At 40.7% G+C, this 24,903-nt stretch overlaps 2 protein-coding genes across 3 annotated transcripts; both read left to right on the forward strand.

Moving 5' to 3' along the window:
* MTRF1L (mitochondrial translation release factor 1 like) lies at positions 1-12,866 on the forward strand. Of its 2 annotated transcripts, XM_042818821.1 has the most exons (7): positions 1-414; positions 2,794-2,873; positions 4,089-4,269; positions 9,229-9,392; positions 10,207-10,324; positions 12,110-12,246; positions 12,493-12,866. In XM_042818821.1, exons 1-7 carry the CDS (start codon positions 96-98, stop codon positions 12,694-12,696), a joined length of 1,203 nt encoding a protein of 400 aa, XP_042674755.1. In that variant the 5' UTR covers positions 1-95; the 3' UTR covers positions 12,697-12,866. The 2 variants fall into 2 exon arrangements, with proteins under 2 accessions (XP_042674755.1, XP_042674762.1); XM_042818828.1 differs by lacking the exon at positions 1-414 and having other exon boundaries at positions 2,788-2,873; positions 4,114-4,269.
* Positions 12,867-16,409: 3,543 nt separating this feature from the next.
* Positions 16,410-22,892, forward strand: FBXO5 (F-box protein 5). The gene is made up of 5 exons (XM_042816104.1): positions 16,410-16,694; positions 18,220-18,950; positions 19,587-19,677; positions 20,779-20,940; positions 21,859-22,892. The coding sequence occupies exons 1-5, from the start codon at positions 16,410-16,412 to the stop codon at positions 22,108-22,110; spliced, it is 1,521 nt and encodes a 506-aa protein (XP_042672038.1). The 3' UTR covers positions 22,111-22,892.
* The last annotated feature ends 2,011 nt before the right edge of the window (positions 22,893-24,903 follow it).

Here is a 24,903-nt window from a genome sequence, read left to right on the forward strand (position 1 = left end):
GCCTCTTCGGCAGCTTCCGGAAACCCGGAAGGGAAACAGCCGAGCGCCTTCGGTTACCTCCGGCGCGATGGGCTGCCGAAGGAAGAGCTGAGTGCATGGAGCAGTCCTCAGCCGGTATGGGACTATTCTCGCGAGCTCTCTGCGCGGCCCGAAGCTGCCGGGCAATCGCACTGCCTGCCTGCAACCACCAAGCTGTGTCCGGCAGGGGCAGCGCGGCGGCAATACGTCCGCAACAGCCGCGGCGTGGGCTGAGCGCCCGGCCTCGCTTAGACGAACTGTTTGCCATCCCTTCCTTAAGCCGCCTCCTGGAGGCGCGGGTGCAGGGCGAGGCCGGAACGGAGCTGGCGGCGCGGATCCAGCGGCTGCGTGACAAGGAACGGGAGCTGCGAGACACGCGGGAGCTGGCACTACAAGGTGAGGCGCGTCGAAAGGCCTGTGCCCGGTCCCGCCTCAGGCCGCCGCGACGGGGAGGGGAGGGCAGAGCAGGGATCTGCATGGGCGGGGCGTGCTGGAGTCCGTGAGGCCTTGTGGGCGGTGCGGGGTGTAATTTGCATAACCCGACGTGATTGGGTGGCCTCCCGGAGGGGGCGGGTGCAGGCGAATGAGTGGCACTGCCGACCTGTAAGGGTATCGGCTGCGCATGCGTGGGATGCGTGCCGTTCCGCGGGGACGCGCTCGGGGCTGCACAGTAGTGCTAAAATCTCTCGTTGCTTTGGCTGGAGGAGATGTCAAACGATGTTCGAAAGGAAAATGTTTTTCCTTTTTTCTCCCCAGTTCATTCTCTTCCGACGTGGAGTGAAAAAAAGAGAAATGCTTCAGTTGGAAAAGTTATTAGTTGGCCCAAAGCTGTTAGTTTCTGTTATGTGGAAATAGAGTGAAGGATTTTTGTCTCCCTTCTGAACCCTTCCCTTCAACCTGATGTTGATCTTAAGCAAAGTGACCATAAGGGTTTGGTCGGTCACTGTGAGCACTTTTGCAGCTCATCCTTAATAATATTTCTATGTAATAGGATCATAAAATATGCAAAATTGAAAGGGCCCCACGTGGATCATAAAATCATCATAGAATAGCCTAGATTGAAAGGACCACGATGATCATCTAGTTTCAACCCCCCTGCTATGTGCAGGGTTGCCAGCCACCAGACCAGGCTGCCCAGAGCCACATCTAGCCTGGCCTTGAATGCCTCCAGGGATGGGGCATCCCCTCCCTGGGCAACATATTCCAGTGCATCACCACCCTCTCTGTAAAAAACTTCCTCCTAATATCTAACCTAAACCTCCCATCTTAGTTTAAAACCATTCCCCCTTTTCCTATCACTGCCCAAGGATCATCGATTCCAACTCTTGGCTCCACACAGGGCCACCCAAAAATCAGACCGTATGTCTCTTAAGTGATTTTAGAGCTTGTTTTACATTTCTATATTAAAATATGCAATTGTGCTATGAAATAGGTTTGTTCTTCACAATTACTTAGTGAATATCTGATTCTGTTGGCCTTAATGCTAGACCTTGATCAGACAGTAGTCAGTCTAAAATAAAGAAGTAGATGGATGCAGGTGATCAATTTAATGTGTTTAAGGTATCACAGTTCATCAGCCACTCAGCCATGTGTGCTTCTTGCCAGCTGTAAATAAAGCATACTTTTTATTGAAACCAATTTACACATGCTTTTTTTCTTTTCCTTCCCTTTTTGCAGAAGTGATTTAGAAAAAAATAATCCCCAGATGTTGAATGTGATCTTTAAAGACAACAAAAGTTATTTTTAAATGTAGTTAATTGCTCACATGAATCACAGTACCGAAAAGGTGTATATTTGCTGTGAAGGTACCTCCCAGACTCAGCTGTGCACAAAGAGATGGTGGCTGGCATCTTTTGTTTTGGTCTTGTGCCATTGACTATGCAGTTCTGTCCTTGTGTTCCACGCCCTTTCATTATGTATGTAATTTACTCCTTTTGGAGGGTTTATTTTGTTTTCTTTTGGGCAAGTGAGCTGAATTACTACAGGTCAGAGGTGGTTTAAGCTGTATTTTGTTTAAGTCTGAAATTTGATAGTGACCAGAGAGTGGGAGGAAGGGACATCTTAACATATTCAAACAGTAGCACAGGAAAACAAGTCTAACTGTAAATTATGAGTGTTGATCAGTCAAGTATCATCTTAAAATTACAAGTTCTTCTTATGTGAGAACTCCTGAATATTTATGTCTTTCAGCAGTGTGTTAGAAATTTTGCAGCTGCCTTACAGTAACTTCTTACAGATGGAGTACTTGAAGTTACTGCTACTGATACGCAGTTTTTACACACAGAGTCCTTTTAATGAAATGTTAATCGTGGGACTCTACACTTCGATCCTTGATGTCCCTATCACAGTGAAATACAGGAGGGTGTTCCCCAGGATCCTGGGGTGACTGAGGTTGGAAGGCCCGTCAGGGAATGGCTCAGCCCACTGCCCAGAGCAGTCACACATAGCCCAGGGCTGTGCAGTTTGGGTCTGGCTGTCTGCAGGGGTGAGACCCCTGAACATCCCTGGGCAGCCTTCTCCATATTTTGGCCACCATTACAGTAAATTATGTTTTCTTTCTTATGCCGAAGTGGGATTGCTTGTGTTTCAGGTGTAGAAACATCTGAACACTGTTTGTCACTGTTCTAGATCGTAACATTAATCACATGTTCTGACAGATATGATGTGATTTTGTTTATTTTGGAGAGTAAGTTCTTCAGATGGTTATTTTTCAGAAGGTTTTCTAAGAGTGCCACTGGTTTGAGTTTGAGGATTAACCATACTCAAATATTCCAGATGAAAGTGAAGATCTACGGAAACTTGCAGAAAGGGAAATCGTTTCCTGTGAAGAAGAGATCGCTGAACTGAAACACCAGGTTAGATTGCCTCTGAAAGCTTGTTGTTTCCTTGCCATTCCTAAGTTAACAAAGCCAAGTTGTCCTCTCATTAAATAAGATATGTATGATGAACTCTTCTCCTTTCCCCCCTCCTGACCTCTGCCTCTGTACTCCTCAACCAGTGTCTGTTACCTAAAGAAAATGAAAAATGCAGATTGCATATAGATAGTCTGTGGCTGAATTTTTTTTATCAGTTCATCCTGATAGGTGGGTGCTGTAGTTTGTCTCTTCTGGTTGTACCTTTGTGGGTGTTCGGCTTGTTATTGGTTAGGAACTTTCAACTTGCGTGATATGGTTTTGAAAAAAATAGTGTAATACTATGTAACTGCTTTAGACTGCTACCTTGTATAGGTTCTACATAGTATCTATGGGTATTTGTATCAAATAGTTACCTTTATGTAAACTGCTGACATGTTCCTAATGCTACTGGTAAACTAGAAGCTGGCTGGCTGTTAGTAGAAATAGACTGTAACTCACGTTCTTTGTTCTTTTGGCAGCAATGGAGCAGTCATATTATTATAAATATCTATAAAAAATAGGTATTTATTTATTAGTAGATATTTATGATATATGCTAAAAGAAGAAAGGGAAAGCTGAAGTAGAAAGAGACATCACCTAGTACTACTAAAGAAGGATGATTGAAAATTATTTATAAGTCATACAGAGTTTTAATCAATCCTTCAGAACTATTATATAGTTTTTGGTTCTAATATTCTGGTATATCTTTATCCAACAGATCAATAAAGCCATCTCACCTTTAAATAAATAAAAATAATATAGCTGAATTGGTGTTGAAATGTAATCCAGAGCATCTTCTTAGTTCTGAAGTTGGTATTGGTTTAAAGAGGAATCTAATGAGAATGGAAAAGTTTTGTTTTCTTGCAAGAATCATTATATATCCTATGGTGTGCAACTGGTGCAGTGCTTCTAATTGATGAAAAGTTCTATGAAGTTTTGTGGGTCTTGAAATAAATCTTTTGTTTCTGCAAACAGACCCAGGGAGGCTTTTGGCAATGCAGCATCCTCCCCTCCCAGTTCCTGTGTATTAATTCAAGGGTTGTCAAAGCAGATTCTGGAGAGTCTGTGAGTTAATGCAGGAGAATGCAGAGTAGATAAATTATTGCATGGCATTTTATACAATATCAGTTCTGGATTGAAGGGGCAGATCTTAGATGAGTGTTTTTGCATTCACAGATAGTATTGCTTTTGATTCCTTCAGAAGAAACAAACAGTGGTCTTGTCATGGAAGTAACTGCTGGAGTTGGAGGACAAGAAGCGATGCTGTTCACTTCAGAGATATTTGATATGTATCGACGATACGCTGCCTATAAAAAGTGGAAATTTGAAATACTAGAATATTTTCCCAGTGAAATAGGTCAGTATCTTACCAAAAAAAAAAAGGGTAATTGTTTGTAACATTCTAATTTAAGCTGAAAAATTAATTCTTATGCCATATGAATTTCCTGACTACAGGAAACAAATTTCTGGGAAATTATATTTAGAAGCAGAGATTGAATGTCTGGGTACAATTTTCTTCAGCTTCTGTATTTGAGAGTGATATCCCACTTGAGAAGCGCTATTAAAATAATAACATACTAAAAAAAAAATTCTTTCAGTAGTTTCAAAAAAACAGAAATGAAACTAAGGGCTTGCAGATAAGAAATTCAGAAGGTCATGCTGTTATGTTTTAGTTTTATATAACCTGTGTTTGTAAAAAGAAATTGAGAATTGTACAGGGAAAGGAGATGTTTGGATATAGCTCATGTAACAGCTAATGGATACACAAAGTGAGGGAGTTGCTGAAACTTTGAGAGGAGAACTAAAACATATGATCACCTAAAAAAGCCTTTGAGTAAAATTCAACTTATCAGTTTTTCACCTTATTGATGCTAGTGAAAAGAGGTGCCTTTATAAAAATAAATAGCATAAAATAAAGAGCAACTTGTAGCTGAATGCAAGAAGATTAGAAACTGTTGTATGTGGTGATGGAGCTGTTAAGTTGATTCTCTGCATCTCTGAGAGCAGTGTGTTTACAGAAAGAGAGCATGGTAGGTTTACATAACAAACAGAGGCAGGACATTAATTTACTGATTGTACCAGCTGGTGTGTAAATTTGTTTCACAAAAATCAGGCTGCTGTCTCTACATGGCTTTTCTGCACTGACACTTCCATCATTGCTGAAAGCCTCATTACCAAGTTAATTCAGCAGACAAACTACATACAAAAATTAATCAGTTTTCAGGTGATCCAGTACAACAGAGGGAAAGAGAAATAATCATGGAGAGAGTGGAAGCAGAAAAATGTGACTTCATGTCCTTCCAGCAGTCGAAGGTTCAGTGAGCTCAGGTTAACTGCAGTCTGAAATATGGTGGTGTGCACGAGTGGTGGTAGGGACCACATTTTGACAGATAGCTAGTCACAGTTCTCAGCAGGCTGGACCTGCTAAGTCTGTGTTGACAGATCTGCAGCCTTGCTGTTATGTATAGTGTGGTAAGTAAAGCTAGTGTATTTTAGTAACCTATATTTTGCTGTGGCAGTAATGTGTATTTTACAGTGGGAATGGATTGGTAGTTGGGTGCTCACACGTTTTGCATCTAGTACTTGAAACTATTTGTATTTTCATCAGCATCCTTTTTTCTTTTTTATAGTTACAAACAGTTCATAGTTATAATTATGTTTTTATTAACTCTTCTGATAGATAGGTATTGATAAAAAGTAACGAACAACATGAAAAATTATCATTTAAAATTTTTGTTTTAATTGAGGAAAGAAAAACAAGGAAAACAGCTTGCTTGAGAAACATTGAAGATGTAGTTGGAAGAGCTGGGAAATTACAGGATGTAATCCATCAGAACAGCTAATCTCTCTTCAGTCAGTACTTCACCAGAAACTGAACTAGATTCTGCAATGACAAACTTACTTGCTTTTAAAAGCAAATTGAATCAGCATGGTACAGGTTAGATGAGTATAAACGATATGAGGGAAAGGGAGGAGTTTTCTTTATTTCATACCTGAAGAAGAGGGACTTACGGAAGAAGTCAGCTTTAGTAGGGACAGTCCCACTTTATAGCCAGCTGCCAACTTTACATCTCTTCTGTGTCTCCATTAGCGGTTTTGAGGCTGCAGTGCTAATTGGATCAATCTGCTGATTTGGCTTAAAAGCTGCCTATTGTTAGTGGATAGTTCAGGCAGATCTGACTCAACTAGCAGCCCTGAGATTACAAGAGAAAGGGAGCTGTGCTTGACTACCTTTTTGGTGAATTCTTAGATAACGAACACAAACCTGCAGAAGTATTCTTTTCAGTGCCTGAAATTGGAAATCAGAGTCATAAATTAATACGTATCTAACCATTTTTTTCTTATTGAAGCTTGTTGTTTAATGGGGTTAGATACGTGTCAGAACTATTCTGACTTGCTGAGGACTTGCCTATAGAATGAGATGAATATTTAGGGAAGGAGGATATAAACTTGCAGTAAAAAAAAAATAGCCTTATTCTTTGTTTGCCTCTTAAATGCATTTCCTCACCATACTCGTTTTTATGACCACACACACATCCAAAACTTGAGATGCTGGGAGTAAGTTGCAAGGTAGAACCACTGTAGATGGCACAGACACCGTATTCCTATACAGTTCCTTAGGTCCAGGGTTTATTAAGAAGCAAGTTAAAGATATACACTGGTATGGCTGGTGATTATATCCCATCCACACTGAATTCTTATGGACTGCATGAGAAAAAAGAAGGTCCTGTACTAAAAGATCAAGCTTCCTCATTTCAAAGAGCTCCAGAATCTAAACACAAAGAGGTTAATAAGGTGAATGTTAAGCACGGCTGCAACTAAGAATTAGTCTGAATCCACTCTTAACTTACATTATGGACACACCACCAGAAATGACTCTGAGAAATAGCACATTTGAGGTTTAACATGCACAGTAAAGCACAGTCCCATGTGGTATTGTTTATCCTCTACTCCTTGCTCTATAGCAGCAGGTGGAAACATAGATATCAAACTTCGTTGTGGTCTGAATATAACGTGACATAAAGAAACTAACAGAGCTCAAGCTCCTTGTTTGTTGCACCTTGGCTTTACAGAATGGAGAGGACGCTTTTAGTTAGAGGCAAACAATAGGTAGTAGGAGCTAGCTGTGTTTGACAGGCCTAAGTAATGTTTGCAATATTAAAAAAAATAAAAAAAATAAAAAAAAAACGGGTAGAAGGTTTGTTTGAATTTTCTTGGATTTGACTGTGTTTCTTGATAAACCTGAAGTTACTGTGTATTGGTAATAGTGTATCTGAAGTGTAATAGTGTATCTGAGTATGACCTAAATAAATACCTGTTTTAAGCTAGTTTCTTGGTCATCTTGTACTAAGCTCCACATTACCACAGTTGCACAATCATTGCTACAGACTTAAAGTCTCCTCAACATATCACAGATGTAACTGCAGCTCAGATAGGCATACTGTACCCATTGTAGATGTACTAATGCCAGGACAAGTGAGGGAGAAAAGACAGAACATTAGCTATTGCAATGAACTGCTTATTACATAGTTAATTTTGCCTAGAGTACCATTCAAGTTATTTTTACATTGGATTTGGCTTGGCTTTTTCCTCATGTGCAGAAAATGCTTCTTATATCTTTTTGTTGTTGTGATTTTTTTTTAATTTTTATTTTTTACTATTATTATTTTTTAGTACTTTTACATCTGAAGGAGCAACTATGTTTTAATTCTAGCACTGCAAACACAAATACACAGTTTGCTTAGGTTATATATATCTTCTTCTACAAGGAGGGTTATTTTGTTTATTTGAATACTGTTTGCATAATAATTAAGATTTCATGGCGCCTGTTAGAGAGTACCTTACTGATTTAAACTGAAGTGTGTGATGCATTTTCTGATTAGTTAAAATACATGCTTCCGAGTCATATTTATCGTGATGGTTTTGTCTTACAGAATTGGTTGTAGATAATGACTATAAATCAAGAACTGCTTGTGTTGAGTGATGCATTTGATTGGAAAGTAATATAGATCTCTACAGGTGGGAGTAAAATTTTAGAATTCACAGGGACAAAAATGAGGTGGAAGTAAGGAAAAAAGGCAATTTCAGCTGATTTTGACAAACCTACCTGTAAAAAGTAATGTGTTTCAGTAAAGTTATGAGGGAGCATTAAATTTCTGTAGAACAAAAACATTTGCAGTAGTAGTGAAAAACCTCGCCTGCATTCTGGCTGATGACTGACTTCTGTAGTGTGCAGTGATATCACATTCTATGTTCTCTTCATCTTTCTTTTTATAAAGCTGTTACCTTGTCCCCTAACCTAGAGAGCCTAAAATGGTATTTCTGAGAAGTATGTATGTGCCTCTCATTTTCCTGGGCTGTGCTTTTACGTTCAAAGACTTATACAGCAATATTCTTTCAAGGTTTTCTCTTTTTCAGTATCTCCCTTGGCACACCACCTGTTCTGCTGAGAATGGGATCTGGGAACTGATTTGAATTAAAAAAACAAAGCAGTTAAAATAATAATAATAATAATAATAATAATAATAATAATGACATTCACAGTGCCATCAGTTCTGTAATCTTTCAAACAGTTCTACTAGCACAGTTGAAAGGATTGCACTCTGGTAAACAAGGAGGAGGAAGAATGCCAACTAGTATTGCAACAAACTTTCTGTCTTGATTGTATTGGGTCTTAGTTTGAAAGTTCCAATTCTGAACATTCTATGCTAACTTTCAGTGTGTTGCTGTCAAATATTTTGCTTAATATGCGGGTAAGGGGGCAGGAGCTCTGCTAATTCTGATGGAGTAAAAACTTGAAATGGAAGAACAAACGTGAGGCGTAAAAGAGAATGGGGAAGAATAATTTAAAAAAAACAAACAAACAGATGTCCCACAGTAAGTCCATAGACTTACTGTGATGGTTTTTTTCTGTATCCATTACATGTTGAGGTTCTCAAATACTACTCAAAAGAATTTGATATAGTTACTGAAAGTGGCTCTCAAAACTTGATCTTTACATAAACTTACAATTGGTGTCAGTTTTCTGCTATAGTTGAAGTATTGTATGTGTGCATGGCTCATAAACAACCTTTTATGTATGTATAAAAAATTTAATTGGATTCTGTTAGAAGAACTTGACTGTCCTTTACTTGATATATAGTGTGAGAATGTATGTTTTGGAGTTCTCTTGCATTTTTTATGTAATCCTACTCAAGCATCAAAATGATAAATATGTAGTTTTAAGAAATAAACAACAATGATGCCTCAGTATGCTTGAAATGTAATAACATGTAGCCAATGCTGTTTACACTTCTACAACTGTTTTTTATTTAAGGTGGCCTAAGACATGCAGTTGCCAGTATAGCAGGCCTTGATGCTTACAAGTACATGAAATTTGAAGGAGGAGTGCATCGTGTTCAGCGTGTGCCAAAGACAGAAAAACAAGGGCGCATTCACACCAGCACAATGACTGTTGCAATATTACCCCAACCCACTGAGGTAACATTTATTTTTAGTATAACAGGTATTACCATAAGCAATGCTTTTACTTGCCATATTGCTTGTACCAAAGTCTTTTCTGTCTGTCTAGTTGTTCTCTCTTAATTATGATTTTGCTTTTTGATCTAAAAGTTTTAAGTTGTATTTGATTGCTTATTTTTGCCTAAGGGAATAAAATAAATAATTTCTATATTTCATCATAATTGTTATCTCAAACTCACTGGCAGTTTACTTCACTGTCACTTGAAAATATACTGTAACTGTGCCTTGCATGTTCAGTGGATGCAGTGGCAAAAGACTAATTTAGTTTAGAGAGGATGTAGATATTTGTTTTAGCATCCCTCTTACTTATTTTTTAGTATCCTCATTTTCCCCTTCCAAATTGCATAAGTGACAATTCATCCTTAGCAAATTTGCTTGGTTTTAAATAATTGGCTAATAATTAAAACTTTGGATGTTCGTCTTAGCAAACTGCCAAAATATTTTATTCCTTCTTCTTGTCCCTAAGCTGTTTCATTACTTCCTCCCAGAGATCACCACCCCATTCCAGAGCCAACAAAGTCACTATGTTCTCTTTTATGTGAAACCCATCCAGTCAAGTTCAAATACTGCTTAACTTGTCTGAGGGAGAGTGTAGAACTTTCAGAAGAGGGAGGAGATTAGTGCTCATGGATTTCCCCGCTTTTTATAAGTGGATCTGAGCTACCACTCAAACTTTAGGAAAAAAATATTTGTTTGATCTTGCCTGAATATGTTTTATAAAATAAACCAATTGTGCATATTTGACTTCTTTTCTGTTTGTCTCCCATGACAGATGGAGCTGAAAATTAATCCAAAAGATTTGCGAATAGAAACAAAGAGAGCTAGTGGAGCTGGAGGGCAGCATGTCAATACCACAGACAGTGCTGTACGGATAGTTCATATTCCAACAGGTGCTTCAGTTTTCCTTACTATAAGAACTACACTGTAAAAATACGGTCATGGTTTCCTTTGTACTGTGTTATTTGAAAGAACAGTTTCAAACCTGGTTAACTGAAGAGCAAAGTTTTTGTGTTATTTTTGTGTGTGCAGAAAATCTCTATACTGTTGTAAAGTCAGTGTCTTGTGCTTACCCTTATTTGTAATAGTTAAGGCCTCAGTAGGTAAGCTGTCAGTTTTTCCATTAAATGTGACACTCATGAAGTATTAAAATCAATTTATAAAAAAAGTTTTATATTAAGCTTTCAACTAATGGAAAAGAAATTGAAAAACAGAAGTTAAAATCTTAGGATGTACTTTTTCTTGACTGTTCTCTGAAAGAGAGGTTGCTCTTTTTCCTTATTGAGTAAGTAAGTAAGTTTTAAGTGTCATCCGTTGCAGAGTGTGCTTAGGTTGCCAGCTTCCATTTGTCTTCTGGCTCCTTTCCTATGGATTGCAGACATGATTACAACACCCATCCCCAGGGCTCAGGTTAGGAAATGTAAGAGGGATAAGATACACCCTCAAATGCTACCTGATGTCAGCTATCGTATCTTTTATTGCTGTTTCTAAGCTTTTAACCTCCTTTTGAGCAATCCACAACATCTGCCTTTGACTTTCATTGCTTTTTAACTTTTCCTCTTCTCCTCCACAAACATTAGTCAGGCTTTACAGCCTCAGGATAATCCTGAGTACACTTTATCTTTGCATATCCAGGTTTTTGCCACCCATTTCTTTGCATTTATTGAATACATAAATCCACTCTACACTTGTTGCATCACCTCAGTGAAGTGGAGGGTAAATAGTGAAGATATTCGCATTCTACTTAAGACACAGTGACAAAAAAGTACTCAGATTAGAAGAATTTTGTATTGTTTTGTTTTTTTCCAAATGTGCAGACAAAAAGCAGCAAATGGTCTTAGCTTTTGCTGAAGGCAGTTATTAGGGTTTTTTTTAATAAAAATATTAAAATGTATTGCAATTGTTTTTTGTGTTTATGTGCTAGGAGTAGTGCATAGGGGTATTCGTGGGTTTTTTTTTTTTTTTTTTTTTTGCATTTCACCTAATCTGAAATTTTTTTATTTATCTTCATAATCTCTCTTGCTTTTCAAGTGTTCTTTCAAATTTTCAATTTCTGTCATCCCAACTCCATTTACAAGTCTTCACTGTGACCCCAAAAGTTGTTCTTAAAGTTTGCTTTAAGACAACAAAACTTGTATTTCATACATTAATGCTAAGTAATTAAGTATCAGTCTACTGTAATCTTACCAGAGTTACTTACAGCATTTCCAAATAGAAATTAGGTTGTACCATCTTCTTCCTGTGTTTATTTTTCCTGCTCTTTTCTTAGGTTGTTCATTCACTGTCTTAACTTGAATTGTATATTTTTTAGAAGAGACCATACTTTTTTTTTGTATGTTCTGTATAGCCACTATCTAGTGTACATTCCTGCTGTTTTACTGCTAAATTTCCTAGAACTGTGGTAAAAAAATTACAGATATCTTTAGAAGTTTATCACTTATTTCATTGTTCAATATACCAAAATAAATTTATTTTCTTCTGCCATAAAGCTCAAAACACAACTCAGCCTGCAGTTAGCAGTTCTGTCCCCAAAGTATCATCAGACATGAAGGAGCCTGGACTTTCACTTTCCTTGTCCAAATATACATTTTTTTTCCTCATAATAAAAATCCCTAGAAATTGCAAACTCTTTTTTATATGTTCCAGTTTAGTGTTAATTCTCATTATGTTTTTGGCAGGGGTCACATCTGAATGTCAGCAAGAAAGATCTCAAATTAGAAACAAAGAGAAGGCTATGCAAATGCTTTGTGCTAAACTGTACAACATCAAACTAGAAGAAGAAACCAGAAAGAGAAACAGTGTTCGAAAGATTCAAGTAAGTTTCATTTTGTGAAGATTTAATTCTGTATGAGCATACGTTCTTGGGAGTTAACTCCTGTGTTCTTTCACAGGTTTAAGAGCAATTAGTGTGACTACCGATCTAGTCCAAGCACTACATAACAGATACTATGTATTTGTAAGAAAGAAAAAAATTTCATTTTAAATGCTTAATCAGTATTTCACTCTTCCTACAAGAAGGCTTTTAATCAGTGTTGTAAACTTGATTCTTCTTGTTTGATAGATTGGAACTAAAGGAAGATCGGAGAAGATCAGAACATACAACTTTCCACAGGACCGGATTACTGACCACAGGATAAGCAGATCAGTGCATCATACAGAGTGCTTCATGTTAGGGGAAGAAATGCTAGATGAAATGATACAAACTCTGAAGGAATACGCTGATTATGAATCTTTAATGGAAATTATTTCAGGACATGAAAAATGAATCTTGCACTTTGTCAAGCCATGTCTACAGGTAGAGATATTCGCCTGCAAAAGAACTCCTTGGAGCACTATTCAGACAACAGAACTGCTTTTCAGATAATGAAAGCTGGTTTCCTCGTGGTGATAAACAGTATTCTTACTTGTTGAGTAAAACACCTTGTTGCTGCTGCAGTGTGCTTAAAGTAAATTTGACTGGGCCAGATGTAACTGCAGTTTTTAACTTCTCCACTGAGAAGATACTGATACACCACTCTCAAAAGGTATGCATTAAAAATGAGTTTTTTCTAGTTCCGAGTCTTGTTCAAACAATAATTTCAATGTCACCACAGTGTCAAATAGCTTAGTCAAGATAACAAAAAAAGAAATCCTATTTTGTTTAGTAATACAAAGAAAGTCATAAACACACTACTAATCTGCAGATTTCTTAATGCCTTGTACGTGGTATGGGAGAGGGAGTTCTTGTAAATCAAGCAGAAGGAATTGTATAGGAAGATTCCTTGTTCCAGCAAGAGTTCTAGGAGAAAAGTCACTAGTTTTGTGAATTCTTTTTAAAAAGAATGTTTCTGTTCTTGTGTCAGAACAAAAAAAAAAACCAACAAAATAGGATGGCTGTCTTGAAGGCTGATAGAATTTCAGTCTCTATTTCTATACAGTTTATTGTTTTTAATTGGATCTGCAGTTTTTTTTCCCTCTCAAGTTTACGTAATATGAGTGACTGCTCACTGCTTTAAACTGTTCAGTTTAACAGCGTCTTAAAACGTTTGTTCAAAGCATAAGAACTGCCTTTTTCATGTACTAACATAGGTACAAAGTCCTATCTGAGGTTAAATAAGACTGCATTTTACAGTCTTAAGTATTTGTGATAATACAAAACTCCATGCTACATTAGCCCATCATTCATTGTAGATATGTGTGTATACACACACAGAATGTATTCAAAGTACCAGTAAATACGAAGTGAGAACCTAAGCAAAATATGACCTTGAATACAGTTGTTTACTTTGAGACTTATTAGCATAAGAAATTAGAGTAAGAAAGAAGTAAATGCAGGAGTTTGCTACAGTTAGCTTATAGAAACATGGCTAAGCATGCTATATAAAATTTAACAAGGAATGAAAAACCAAAACTGATCATTATCAGTTTATCATATCAAAGAATAGCTTAAGTTGGAGGGGACCTTAAAGATTGTCTAGTTCCAACCCCCTGCCATGGCAGTGTTGCCAGCCACTAGACCAGGCTGCCCAAGGTCCCATCCCACCTGGCCCTGAACCCCTCCAAAGATGGAGCATCCAGAACCTCTCTGGGCAACCCATTCCAGCTTGTCACCTTCCTCTGAGTAAAAAAACTTCCTAACATCAAACCTAAATGAACCTTCATTTAGTTTAAAGCCATTCCTTCTTGTCCTATCACTCTCAGACCATATAAAATGTCAGTCCATGTCCTGCTTGTAAGCTTTCTTCAAGTACTAGAAAGCCACAGTAAGATCTTCCCAAGCCTACTCCAAGCTAAACAAGCTCAACTCCCTTGACCTTTCTTCATAAGAGAGGTGCTCCAGCCCTTTGTTTGTCTTCATGGCCTCCTCTGGACCTGCTCTGACAGCTCCATATCCCTACTGTGCTCCGCAGTACTCCAGATGGAGCCTCATAAAGGCAGAGTAGAGGGAGACAATCACTGCTCTTTGCCTGCTGGCCATCCCTCTTTTGATGCAGCTGCCTTTCCAAGCTCCAAGAGCACACTGCTGTCTCATGTACAGCTTTTTGTCCATCAGAATCCCCAAATCCTCCACTGAGCTGCTTTTGAGTTTGTCTCCCAGTCTGTTCTCATATCTGGGATTGCCTCAACCCAAGCAAAACAACTTGCACTTGGCTTTGTTGAATCTCATCAGATTCTTGAGTGCCTGCTTTTTTTGCTTGTCCAAGTCCCTCTGGATGGTGTCCCTCCCTTCTATTGTTTGAACTGTGCCACTCAGCACACTATCATTAGTGAACTTGCTGAGAGTACACTCAATCCCACTGTGTTGTTCATTTCAAGATTGCAGTTTGAATGGATGCATTTCAAAAACAAGTATCGACTCTATCAGCTTTGTTTTCTAGCAAACGTAGCATGGTAAGAAAGACCAAGTTCCAAATATTTAAATTAAAGGGGTTGTATATATTACCTTAAGATGTTGACATGCCTGTGTATGTTAGATGAGGTACACACTTCCTGTTGATAAGTGTGAAACCTTACCTATGTCTAGATTTACCAGCAGATCTGCTGGTACACTCTTTGTATTTAAAATATTTAGAGATTGATGGGATCAGCATCTAAGACTGAAGTCTTTATTCCTACCACATCAGTGCTGCAAACAGAGTCATTACTGCACTCTTCCTGATTTAAAGCCAGGTTCTATTCTACCAGGTGATGAAAGGAGTGTGAGATTCCTTCTCTCTTAGCGTTGTATTTTTCTAGGTGCATAAGGGACATCAGCCTGGCTTAGCTCTAGGACTAATGCATGAACCCCATGAATGTTAGTTAAGGTCTTTGCCGCCATAAAGTTTCCTTTCATATCCCGTGTGGGGCCTTGTTGGTCCAGCCCTGCCAGGCCCACAATCTCCCTGCTTTTTTCTGTCTCCTAAGCAGATTCTGGGTGCTTCATTGCTTGGCCAGGGGCTAGCGTGAGAAAAGTCAGGAACACAGGGACCCTGTGATTCTGGCAGGTGGCTGACTGGCATCTAAAAATGAACACACCTGAGTTCTGTTCAGGGTGTGCTTATAACAGTGTAGGGATCTCTCTGGTCTGCCAGTGCAGACTTTATGCCATAAAGGTTTGAAGTCTCTTTTATGTGCTGTATTAGTTTTAATGCAAGATTTGTATGTAGGTTGCTCCGAAAGTTATGCCTCCTGTTTATTTCCAGGGCAACTATGACAGATGCAAAGTACACAATGATAATATTTGATAGATCAAATTCTGAACTACAAACAGTTTTTCAACATAGTCACCGCCATTAACTGTGCACATTTGGCAGCAGCGAACAGAAGCCTGCGTGCTGCATTTGTAAAAGTCATCAGCAGAGGTTGACCCGCTGTTGCCGCTGCTGAAACACACCCCTCAACCCTCACTGTGCTCACATCCACTGGTTGATGGCTATCAATGTTCAGCAAGCATCATTGAATGTCAATGGGTGCTATTTTTTTCTGGGTGCCATGGAGGCATTACTTGAGGAGTAGCCCCCGTAGTCTCACTGCACGTGTGGCCTTCCTGAGCTGTGAGATGCACTGTAAGGGTGGTGGGGTACCTTCTTACTTCCAGTTTGTTCTCAGGATGCCAACAACTACTAGTGCCCATTATACTTAAAAAGAAATCCTCCTCCCTGTGTCAGCGGTGGGGAAGAGAGGTGATGAGGTATGCAGTCCATGCAACACATTCTTCCCTGGAACTCTTGTTCACTGATGATGAATTCATACCGTATGCATGCAGAGAGATGCTGTGACTGTCCCATACACATCCACTTGAAAATGAATGGAGATGGAGGAAGGCGGCAGTAGCACTCAGACGCGTCACAGCATTGCTGTAGCGACTCATTCTTTTAAACAAGCAGTAGGAGACCCTCCACGCGGGCAGGGCGGGGGAGGAGCGCAGCAGCGCCCGGAAGCAGGGTCTGCTCGCACAGACAGGGCGATACGCGGCTCCCGCGCTGCCGGGACCGAGGGGCGAGCGCGGCCGGGCGGGAGATGCTCGCGGCCACACCTCCGCGGAGCGCGCGCGCGCCACCGCCCGACCACTCTTCTCTCTCCCCGCCTGCCGAGGAGGGAAAATGGGAAGGCGGCCAGCTTCGCTCGCCGCGCCTCGGATTGGCCCCCGCCTCGTGCCCTCCTCCCTATTGGCCGCTTGGCCGGAACCGGCGGCGTCCGATTGGCTGGCGCTCTTTTGGTACCAAATTCAAAGTTTTTAAAAGTACCCGGCAAGGGCGGCCGCGCACTTTCAGCTTGCGGGACGCGGTGGCTGCAGCGCTGCAGGTGAGCGCCGGCTGCGCCGCGCCGTGCGGGGATGCTCGGGGCGGGGTGGCGCCGGACTCGGAGCTGCACAGGGAGTTCTGCGGTGCGAACTCCTGGGCAGCGAGGACGGATGGGGCGGTGGGGTGGGGACCACCGGCTGAAATGCGCGGGGATGAGTCAGGGGCACTGGAAATGGGGGTTCTTGAGCCTTGCCTGCTCTCTCCCTACGGCCGGCGCTGGGATGGGATAGCGATGAATGGAAACCACGGGACGCTCCGGTCCTTCTGCCTCGCCGCATGCGGGACGCTGCCTGTCCCAAGCCCGCCTCTCTGGGACCGGGCTGTGCCGTGCGGCGGGGCGCCCATCCCAGCGGCGGGCAGCGCCGCTTCTGTCTCCCTCCCTCCCGCGGGGCCGCGCCGTCGACGGGAGGCATCTGCCGCCGCCCCGTTACCACCATTTGGGGGGAAAAGCAACCGGTTAGGGGAAAGCGCGGTTCCCTGCCCCCGTGTCCTTGATCCCAGCCGAACGGGAGCCGCTTGCTGACAGCGCGGGCTGTGGGCCCGGTTCTGGGGTTCCGGTACTCGTTGTGGGGGAAGGGGTGAGGGAGCCGCGTATCCTGCCTCTGGCTTTAGTTGTACAAAGGCAGAGGTGGATTCGTTCCATATTTTCCTCGGCACGTAGGTATGGAGGAGTAGGCTTTTCTCCGAAGTGCATTGAAGGAGCTCCATTTTTTTTTATAGTTTTTGTCAATCTGTTGAAATTACCTGAATTCCCTAAATTAAACATCAGCTCGGATGGAGGAGCTTGTCTTTCATAACAATTCCGAAGCATAAGGGAAATGCTTTCCCCGCAGGTTTGGGCAGCAGTGCTGGCTCCCCGTGCCCATCCCCCCGCAGTCTCGGCACGGAAGAGCCCCGCACTTGGCGGGCGGGAGGGAGCGGGCAGCGCGGGCCCCATTTCCTCCAGCACTCACCAGTCCCCGCGCCTCTGCCTCTCACCCGCCAAAAACCACGCCTGTAACCTTACTTCACCTTGAGCACTACTACTGCCCCCACGCCTCCACGTGGTCTGGCTCATTTCTGCTGTGCCCTTCGCCCCCTTCCCTTTCCAAAATTGCGTGGTGCCTGCCTGCATCAGTAGCATTCCCTCTGGCCTTGGGGTGCCAGTCTTTCGGGCAGCCCTGGGATGGCTCTGCTCCTTACTGGGCCGCTGTGCTTTCTCCTATGGCCTTCGGAGCCGCTGCTACCAAAGAGCAAGCGTCTCCATCATATCATTGCGCAATGGCAGGAATGGGAAGCACTGGTGCGTAAAACCAGTGGAATGATGGCAGTGTAAATCATTCTCTGTCACTGTTACCTCATTCCACCTATATGCAGCATCAAGCTCTAGCTTTGAGTGGTTGATCAAGCTTTTGGTTCCACTCATTGTATGCTCTAGAGGGTTAATTGGATGGAAGCTAAATTCACTCTTCCCAGAAACGGCAACAGAAAGACTTTGTGATGCAGTTTAGGATGTGCACTAATATGTTCCCTTTTATTACCTGCAGAATACAAACAGAGCAATGAAATCGAACTTTAATCACTCTTTCAAAATGAAATGTGATTTCGATCGAACGGCTCTTCATGGTGGGTTCACACCTGTAAAATCTGCAGAGAAAACAAAACCAGAGGAACCCTGTCCTTTGAAATCTGGGGAAAAGCTTTACAGAAGCTGTGATGAAGAGCATCAGAAAATACTGAGTGAACTGTACCATGCAGCCTCCAGAAATCTAGATCCTGAAGATGAAGGAAAGCCTGTACATAACAAAGAAAACAAACACGTAACCCAAAGATTTGATGAAGGGGTCTATGAAATGGAGGCACTGGAAAATAGTAAACTTAATGAGGACAGTGGTTATTCCTCTATGTTAAGCAGCCAATACAGTGATGCAACAGAACAAGAGGACAGCCTGCCCTTGTCTGGAAATCTCTGTAGCACACCACAGCACTGCCTGGAGAAGAATGAGTTCCAAGTACAGTTGTCCAAGAAGACTTTGTTACCTGTAAGCCATTATGAAGAAATGATTTGCTCAACTTTGAAAAAAAGTGGTAAAAGAAATCTCAAATCTTGGACTGATTTTGACAGAATTGTTTTCAGGGAACATTTTGAACTTCGTAATTTAATTGGAAAGAAAATGGGATTAGATAGAATAGACGTTCTTGCTGAACTCTTCCAAAAGAACCTGAAGCACATATTAGCAAGCATCTTAAGACATCTTGGTGAGATGGACTTAATAAAGTAAGTATATCAATCTTGGTATTTCATTGGGAAAGTAAACCACCTATTCTCACATAACACATGTATTGTCTGGCAAAGTTACAGAGATTAGTGTGAGACTTATTAAAAGTACTTGGAAGACAATGCAGTCATTAGCCTCAGCAAGCATGGGTTCCTTTGCAAAGGGAGCCTGGGGGACTTAAAGGCAGCTCAAGTGCTTAAAGGAGGGAGACCAATGTTTTATACAGCCTGATAGTGACAGGACAAAGGGAAATGGCTTTAAGCTAAAAGAGGGGAGGTTGAGCCTAGTGCTTGGAAGACATTTTGTATTCAGAGGGCAGTGAGGCCCTGGCACAGGCTGCATGGAGAGATGGTGGGTGTCCCGTCCCTGGAGCCCTTCAAGGTCAGATTGGATGGGACTCCAGGCAGCGTGATCCAGTGGATGGCAGTCCTGCCTATGGCAGAGGGATTGAAACTAGATTATCTTTAAGATCCCTTCCATTTCATTAATTCAAGAATGGTTGTATTTGTAGACAGTATGTCTTCCTAGAAAGACAAGACAATTATTGTTGACGTTTCCCATTTGTGTATGGAAAAAATAAATGAGTATTCCAGCTTTCTTAGAAGGTAATTGATATGTTTGTATTGTCATTACAGTTTTGCCAAAGTCAGCACAACATGGAAGAAGATTTTGCAAGAAGATAAATGGGGTTTCCAAATGTATAGTAAAGCTTTGGATAACCTTTCTGTAAGTTTCTGCACTTATAGGATATTTTAAGCATAAAACAGTGGTGTGTCTTTGTTATTCCAGGAATCTTCCCAGACTTAAGCAATCAAAGAGATTCTTAGATTGGAAAGAGTTTCACTGGTGTGCTGGAGTTTGTGCTGTTAGGATGCCCTGTTATCTCACGTATTGATGGTCACTTCACTTGTACTGTATAAACTGTTTTTACAGCCCAAGGGGTGTTTACTGAGAAAGTTGCCCCAAGAGATGTGGATGTTCTTCCACAAGTCCTGTTTAGAGAAGAAAGGAGTGTCGGTTCCAGCACTACTCACTAGGAGCCTCCATAGAGGCTTGCTGCTTTAGCATCCCCATTGATTCAGGAAAGAGGGACTCAGAGATGCTCATTTTCAAGCAGCAGTCTGAAGTGGTCAACCACAAATAACAAAAACAAACAAACAAACCTTTTTCCACTACTTTGAGCTACTATCATTGTATATTTTTTGGATGAAACAATAGATACAAGACCTAGTTATGGAACTATACAGAGCTATATCTATCACTCTACCAAGGCAGAACTCTTCCAGAACACCAGAAGCATTTTGTGTTTTTCCCGATAGGTGAAAAGATAGTAAAACAAGGCTTGGTGTCTGCCACAGAATGAGGTAGTCAACTACGCTGAGCTTTTGGTAGTACTTATTGACGCCAGCCTGTTGTAGAGGAACAGTTGGACACCTCTGATAGAAACATTCATCCCACAAAACTTCATTTTCCCCCTACCATTGTACCTTTTTCTTTTTAAAAAAAAAAAAACAAAAAACAAACAAACAAAAAAAACCAACAAAAAAAAGAAAACAACAACAAAAAATGCAAACAAAATCAGAAGAAGGGAGGAGTTTACTTTTCAGAAAGAAAATGTAAAAGCATTCCCGTTCTCTGCAAATATGTGGAAATATTGCTTTGTGCTTTAAAACCTAAATTGAATTTTCTGCTTAAATATTTATGATGTATTAATAAGAAAGTGAACTGTAAAGTTTTTGATTTCTATTAAACAAAAAGTTGATCTATAGCCTATAAACAGTTACCAGATACATCTCTTAAATGTTTCTTTTGTTTTCTCTTTGTTAGAGTGGCACTAAGACGTCAGAACATGCTGCAACAAGGGAGTATGTTCTCTACCGAGCGGCTTTAGCTTCAGTTCAGAAAGCAACCCCACCAAACAGCCCGAGTAAAAAAGGCAGCAGATCCAAAGCGTCTAAAAATTACAGCAGGCTCATGGAGTTCTCTGAGGTAACTGGGGGTTTTTGTTCAACTTGTAAAGCATCTCCCACTTGAAGTGCTTGTAACTGCCCTGTTCCTGGATGTATTCAAGGCCAGGCTGGATGAGGCTCTGGGAAGCCCGATCTGGTGGTTGGTGGCCCTGTGTGTGGCAAGGGGGTTGAAACTAGATGATCATGGTCCTTTTCAACCCAGGCCGTGCTATGACTGTTAGCTGCCCAATTTTGCTTTTTGAACCTATTTAAAGACAGTAACAGAAACAAAATGGAGAACATTAATACACTGGGATGTTTTACATCAATTTTTTCCTCCCTGTAATTAGTATCATCAAAATGGCTCAATGGTTTGTTTTTTGGTTTTTTTTTTTTTTGGCTTCAGTATTGGCCTCCATTGGTCATAACAAGTGTAGTCATTTCCTTCTATTTCCCATGGGTTTATAATGAATCACGTTTTCAAATTATGCAATCCAAGACAATCTGTCAATTTTACTTCAATTCCAGTGGGCAGTTTCTTGTTTCAAACACTAAGCAACCAGTTCATTTTTTGAAAAGTGAAATGAATACTTTCAGTGGGATTCAGAATTTTTTTTTCTTTTTGAAGTTAGCTAAAAGTCACTATTCTCGGATGAGGTTTGGAGGTTTCAGAACTTGGATTTGGGCTGCTTTTCTTACAGCTTTGCATTTAGTCTTACTGTCCTTCAAGCTGAAATAATGAAAATCTGCATACTTCTCATCCTGTCCAAAGTACCTGAAGACTGTCCAGTCTCCCATGAAAATCTGGTGCAACCAGAATTAAACTTAGTATGTGTGTAATTTCTTTCTCTAGAGTGAGAGCAATCATGATTTATTTTGTGGCACATTAATGATGTCGGGGAACGTTTGCAGTGTGTGTTTACCCTCCGTTTATGACTTAATGTATTTCTTCCATTAGGCAGCCAAGACCTTGAAAAACACTGAAAGCTTCAAAGTCTGCAATCGCTGTGGCTCACCTGCAAAGTACGACTCCTATCTGCAGAGAGCAATGTGCAATCGTGAAAGTTGTGGCTTTGACTTCTGTACCAAATGCATGTGCAGCTACCACAGCTCCAGTGACTGTATGACTGGCAAACCAGTGAAATCAAGCTTTAAGCTGGGAACCCTCCCTGGGACTAAGAAAAGCAAGCAGAATCTGCGTCGATTGTGATCCATCCTGACATATATATTGTCAGATGTGCCACAAAGGATTTTTAGGACATTAATCCTTCCATGAAGAAAACCAAACCAAAACATGCTTTCTGCTATTGTGCTATTTGTTTAAAAGAAAAAAAAAGGTTAATTTTATGATTCCCTTGTGCTATTTGGTCATTTCTGCATTCCTAGGAGTTTTCAGAAATAACTATTTTGAAATGTCTTAATTTCAAATTTAAAAGAAAACTCTGGATGTGGGTTCTAATAACATTTTAAATACTGTCCCTGATGACTTCTGTCCTCAGTGTTTGAAGACTTCCAAACTTCCTCACCAAAGTACTGAATTTAAAAAAAATGGTTTTGGCAAGTTATCTTCCTAGCACAGTATGAGCCATTCTTGAATTGTTAACAGGAGGAAGCCTAAACTGTGTTTTATTTAAATACTTACTCTTGTTCTTCCAGATTTTTAACAACACTTCTAGTGAAAATGTCAGATGAGGTGAGTGAAGTCTCTTTTAAAATAAAATTGTGTAGGACTCGAAATTTTATTAATTTTTCAAGGTTTTCCCTGAGTTTTAAACTGTGAATGTTAATAATACCATATTCTTTGATGGCTTGCATTACTTGAATCTTAAATTTTCTTTTCCTTCCTTCATTCAGGATCTACAGATGTTTTGTTAGAAATGTGGTGAAACACTTTATTATCTTTTTTATTTTTGAAAAAAAAAAAAAAAAAGGAAAGTACTGTGTCTTGGCAATACTGCTAAAAAAATACTGCCAGTTTATTTCAAAATAATAAGATGCATTTTAGTATTTGTATATATTTGTAAATAAGTTAAATATTTTTTTGTCTTGTAAATCTGAAAATAAATGACAGTTTTCCACAAGTTGATTAGTAACTCTGGACTTCTTGTTTTTCATCTTAAACCGTAATTTTTCATGCTCATTTTTCATCACTGCTAGTAATATTTCCTAAAAATGCTGATTTTGCAACAGTCAAATCTCCTGGTTTTTGTAAAACCTACTGAATCCCTTTCTCTCTTCCTGCCTCCTTACTGAAGGGCCCTTGTAACTGCTACTATTTTTCTGATCTAATACACTGTAGCAGATTTTCAATTGACGGAATCTTTTGTGCTGTTGCAGGGTGGTGACAACTGGAGTAGGTTGCCCAAGGAGGTTGTGGATGCCCCATCCCAGGAGGCATTCAGGGACAGGCTGGATGTGGCTCTGGGCAGCCTGCTCTGGTGGTTGGTGACCCTGCACATAGCAGGGGGGTTAAAACTGGGTATTTTTTAGGTCCTTTTCAACCCAGGCCATTCTGATTCATTCTGTGATTCTGTAATCTACCTTGCTGTTAGTAAACTCATTCTAACCATTCCACAGCAAAGGAATGCAGGCTTTCAAGAAAGCACTGATTGACTGGTTGATGGAAATGACTGCTGTTTTTCTCTTGCTTGTTTTTTAGTTAGCAAGCAAACAACTGACTAGGATAGCAGCATAGTGTCCTACTTGAGCTTCTGGTTTAACCGCAATCAAATATTGCAGTTGAGCCCTCCTGCACTTGAGTTTTTCATTTCTGGCAGCTGGGGTAGAAATAGGCAGAATTCTTTAATTTCTGTGTTCATGTGGTAAACTTAATCTCCTAACCTAAATCTGAGACTTATCCTGGGAGTTTGAGTGACTTGTGTCAATAACTTTATGTAAAACTTCTCAAGTTAGTTTAGAATGGAAGCTAGAAGGCCTCCACCCACTATACAAATGCATCCTATTTAGTGTCAGCCCATGACATCAGAGGCAGATGGTGGTATGGCAGTAGAGGTTGAACCTTTCCTGACAACATTTCGTGACTTTGGCAAGCAACAGGTGGCAGCAGAGGGGCAGTCTGACAATACTGTGTTTGACTTGGAAGTGTGGGTGATGCAAAGTTGTGTCACTGAATTCCTTCATGTGGAATAAAATGTACTCATTGACATTTGTCAATGCTTGATGAACGTTTGTGGAGACCAAACAGTGGATATGAACTCAGTGATGTGGTGTGTTTCAGCAGTGGGGACAGTGACAATAGGTCACTTCTGCAGGTGCAGATTGTTAAGAACATGGCAAGCAGACTCTTGATCATTGCTGGCAAAAATGCATAGCTAACAGTGGTCACTGTGTTGAAAACCTGTTTTCTAGCTGAGACTGAATCAGAGAGAGGCACAGCTCATGATAAATTTTCCATAGAGCCGTGGCATCTCCTGCAGCACAATGTGTTCTGCAGGCTGATTCTGGGAGAGGCCAGGTTGAGAGGGAAGGGAAGCAGAAGGGAAAGTCATAATTTCCCCTTTGAGGACAGATTGGAAAGGTGCTGCTTGTCCCAGGCTGAGCAGGACAAGCTCTCTGTGTGTTTGGCACATCTCTCAGCTGTGATAAGAAGGCTTCAACACCACATTGCCTCTTATAATCAGAATGTTCAATTAAAACTCACTCCGAATGGTATGAGGGGTGAGGCTACATAGTGAAATGTGAGCCAAATTTCTCCAGAATTAAACACAGTGCCAAAAGAGCACCAACAGTTACTGGGCAGGGGAAGGGAGGGTGCTGACACTGGGGGTGTGCGGTGGGTGTACCCAGAGATGTGGGACACAGAATGGAAAAGCCTGAAAGTAAAAGAAAAGTATTTTCAAGGGTTAAAAAACAAACAAACAAACAAAAAAAAAGAACAAGGAGAGATGTGGGCAGACAGCGATGCTATATAGAAAGCAGAGGTGGCACAGTTGGGTAATGGAAATAGGGCAAACTGGGGAGCTGGGAAAGGAGGAGAACTAAA

Source organism: Centrocercus urophasianus, unplaced genomic scaffold, assembly GCF_019232065.1.
Source record: "Centrocercus urophasianus isolate 14NV4802_14NV808 unplaced genomic scaffold, USGS_Curo_1.0 seq_10, whole genome shotgun sequence".
Lineage (NCBI taxonomy): Eukaryota > Metazoa > Chordata > Aves > Galliformes > Phasianidae > Centrocercus > Centrocercus urophasianus.

What these genes read in the sequence shown, in the direction of transcription:
- MTRF1L (XM_042818821.1), top strand. Translation starts at nt 96, where the DNA reads ATGGAGCAGTCCTCAGCCGGTATGGGACTATTCTCGCGAGCTCTCTGC. An exon ending in GCGGGAGCTGGCACTACAAG is followed by an intron (nt 415 to 2,793) that starts GTGAGGCGCGTC and finishes CAAATATTCCAG; the next exon opens with ATGAAAGTGAAGATCTACGG. An exon ending in ATATTTTCCCAGTGAAATAG is followed by an intron (nt 4,270 to 9,228) that starts GTCAGTATCTTA and finishes TTTTTATTTAAG; the next exon opens with GTGGCCTAAGACATGCAGTT.
- FBXO5 (XM_042816104.1), top strand. Translation starts at nt 16,410, where the DNA reads ATGCTCGCGGCCACACCTCCGCGGAGCGCGCGCGCGCCACCGCCCGAC. An exon ending in GGTGAGATGGACTTAATAAA is followed by an intron (nt 18,951 to 19,586) that starts GTAAGTATATCA and finishes TTGTCATTACAG; the next exon opens with TTTTGCCAAAGTCAGCACAA. An exon ending in AAGCTTTGGATAACCTTTCT is followed by an intron (nt 19,678 to 20,778) that starts GTAAGTTTCTGC and finishes TCTCTTTGTTAG; the next exon opens with AGTGGCACTAAGACGTCAGA.